At 41.2% G+C, this 3,176-nt stretch overlaps 1 protein-coding gene across 1 annotated transcript; it reads right to left on the reverse strand.

The window, feature by feature from the left end:
- Positions 1-1,840: 1,840 nt before the first annotated feature.
- On the reverse strand, positions 1,841-2,782 carry LOC113452333 (olfactory receptor 10A2-like). Its single transcript, XM_026723784.2, has one exon. The coding sequence runs from the start codon at positions 2,780-2,782 to the stop codon at positions 1,841-1,843; it is 942 nt and encodes a 313-aa protein (XP_026579569.2).
- Between the last annotated feature and the right edge of the window lie 394 nt (positions 2,783-3,176).

Genomic DNA, 3,176 nt, shown 5'->3' on the forward strand with positions numbered 1-3,176 from the left:
TCACGTAGGCTGAAAGCAGGTATCAGGAACAAAAGGATGCTGCCCACCTTGGGCTACTGGCTGGACTGCAGGCACGGATTGGTTACTTTGTATCCCTTAAGCATGGTGATTGGGTGCTACAATGTATCCACTGAGACCCCCCACTCTTTTAACATGTAAAGTAGACTGAACTCTCTCTTTTGTGACGTTTAACAATGTGTGTTCAATAAAAGAGCTTCCCTGAGCGTGTGTTCGGGGTGCTCATCCAAGACTGAACCGGCTTGGTCTCTTTCTTGATGCATTGGACTCAATGAGAAGCCCTCCTAATGTGGAGCAAAGCTGCAGATGAGTGTGTTGTATGGAATTATTATTCCCATATTTAACCCTTTGATCCAGTGGTGGGATTCAAAATTTTTTACTGCTGGTTCTGTGGGCATAACTTGGTGGGCATGGCATAGCTTGGTAGGCATGGCAGGGGAAGGTTACTGCAAAATCTCCATTCCCACCCCACTCCAGGGAGAAGGTTATTGCAAAATCCCATTCCCTCCCACCCACTAACCTGCTTTCCAGCCCCATTCTCCTGTGCAGGGCAACAAAAGAAGACCCAGCTAATCATCTGGGACTCAGGAGCGGAGAACCTGCTGAATACCACCTCTGCTTTGATCTGTATCCTTCCAGAAGCAGAAAGTGAAAAGAGTCTAATTGTTCACCACTTTCAATAGAAGAGAATATCGATAGCTTGGGGTTGAACTGTGGAGTTCTTGATGCTCTTTAGACTTGGGTGTTGCCTGCAGATGTCTTATTAGCCAACTAGATAACATCATAAAAACTAGTGAATGTGGGGTTTATTCCCTATTTTTACAAATTAACTTCCCCTGCCAGTGTTGGTGGACATGTGGTTTTCTCCATGATAGTTCCTTGATCAGGAATTGTTTTCTACTTGTTTGTCTGGTGTTAATTCCTGTTTATCTGGATGTTGGAATGGACATGCTCTAGTTTTAACACCAGGGCTGTTAACTTTGTGAAGTAAATAAACAAGTCGGAAAGGAAACATGAGTTCAACATGCGTGCATGCTCACAGCAGAGAGACAAGTCCCCAAAAGTCCAGTAAGTTTGTCTTAGGAGAGTTCTAATCCAAAACAGGAGCCACAAGACTGGTCAAACAAAGTCCAAAGGTCCAAATGCAGAAGGTTCATTGGCTAGACCAGATCTACAATCAATGTTCTTAGGCTCCATGTTGGGAGACAAGGCACACAATGTCTAAATAAACCAATAGTTGTTGCAACAGAGAAACTGGAGCTTGCTGTTCTTAAAAGGAAACAACCCCAAAGTCTATGCATATTCTCAGTCATCCAGGTCAGGCAATTCCAATGTTGCTCATTTGGAAGGGCAAAGTTCTTTTCTTGCATGGAGAATGCTTTTGCTCTGCTCTGCTCTCTGCACAGTGAGTTCTTGCACTTGGAAGTGATAAATTCTCATTTTCAGAGACTGGCAGCAGCTTTGCCTACTGGTCACTGGATGCCCCCATCTCCTTTATTTGGAGCTACTCAGGCAGCCACACTGGAACTGGATGCTAATTGTCACTCTTCTCATCTGAGCTTGAGCTTGCTATGACAGTGGCAGTGACAGTTCCTTGTAAGGAACTTTGCGTCCAATCCTTTCTTTGCACTCTATCAAAATAATAAACTTAGGTATCCTGGCATGGCTCTCCCCCTTTTTAAAATAACTCTAGCCTCATATCTGTGTTCTTCTTAAGATAACATTGACTACTGTTATTTTCTAGAATTACTTCTACCCATAAATATGTGCACAAGAACAGTCACCATATGAAGAGATGAAACCAACAGATGTAACTGGATTTTTACCCAAGGAAGACGCATAGCTTTGCTACTGTTTTTGTGAAAGCAGATTTTATCTCTTTGTTCCTCAAGCTGTAAATGATAGGGTTCAAGCTTGGGGTCACTACTGTGTAGAGGAGGGCAAGAAACCTGTTATTGTCCTGAGAATTTGCTGAATTGGGATGAATGTAGGCAGCAGTGATTGTTCCATAGTACAGGAGAACAACAGTGAGATGTGAGGAACAAGTTGAAAAGGCTTTCTGCCTGTTCTTGGCCACTGGCATCCTGAGAATAGTAGAGATGATGAGGATGTAGGAAAAAAGGATGAGCAAAAGGAGTATTAGGGAAAACACCATGGTTAGTATGGCATTGGCCACTTCATTTTTGTAAGTATCAGTGGAAGTCAGTCTTAAAACAGGCATAATATCACAAAAGAAATGGCTGATTCTATCCAACCCACAGAAACGAAGGGTGAAGATTGAAACAGATTGCCCCAAACCCATCAAAATCCCAAAAGCCCATGATGCAGCAACAAAATGAACACATTCTCTGCAGTTCATGATATATGGGTATTGCAAAGGTTTGCAAATGGCAACATAGCGGTCATATGCCATGACACAAAGAAGACAACATTCAGTGACACTAAAAAGAATGAAGAAACACATTTGACATCCACAGCCCCAAAAGGATATAGTCTGATTCTCTGATAACAAATTGACTAGCATCTTTGGACTGATGGAGGAAGTGTAGCCAATTTCCAAAAAGGACAAGTTCCAGAGGAATAAGTACATTGGGGTGTGAAGTGTAGGACTAAAAATGGTGAGGATCAAAACAAAGCTATTGCCCATCAAAGCTATGAAGTAGAATATTAGAACCAGGCAAAATAAAAGCTCTTGTACTGTCTTGAAATCTGAGAAACCTATTAAGATCATCTCACTCAAACAGGACTGGTTGTCTTTCTTCATAGTATTAACCAGGCTGAAGCCTAAGAAAACAAGAAGAATATGACATAAACATTACATTCCTCTCTTAGCAATTTCAGCTTTGAAAAACAAGAATGGGAAGTTTATTAAAGTCTCTGAACATTAGTTTTATGCCTGAGAATATCATGTATAGCCAAGAAAATAAATAAAGTAGACCTAACAAACAAGTCAAGCCAGAGTTCTCAAGATAAAAATCATCAGATTTAAATTACTTTACTTTGGACATATTATGCAAAGAGCTAGATTTCTGGAAAAAGCTTTGTTGCTGTGAAAGGTAGAAGGAAAGAGAAGAGGAAAGAGAACAATCAGCAAGTTATACAGACTAAGTTGCATTGGCAATAGATGCATCCTTGGAAAACCTGAAGAACCAGAAGGA

The sequence above is a fragment of the Pseudonaja textilis genome, chromosome Z (assembly GCF_049901715.1).
Source record: "Pseudonaja textilis isolate UNSWEBS1 chromosome Z, rPseTex1.2, whole genome shotgun sequence".
Classification (NCBI taxonomy): Eukaryota; Metazoa; Chordata; class Lepidosauria; order Squamata; family Elapidae; genus Pseudonaja; species Pseudonaja textilis.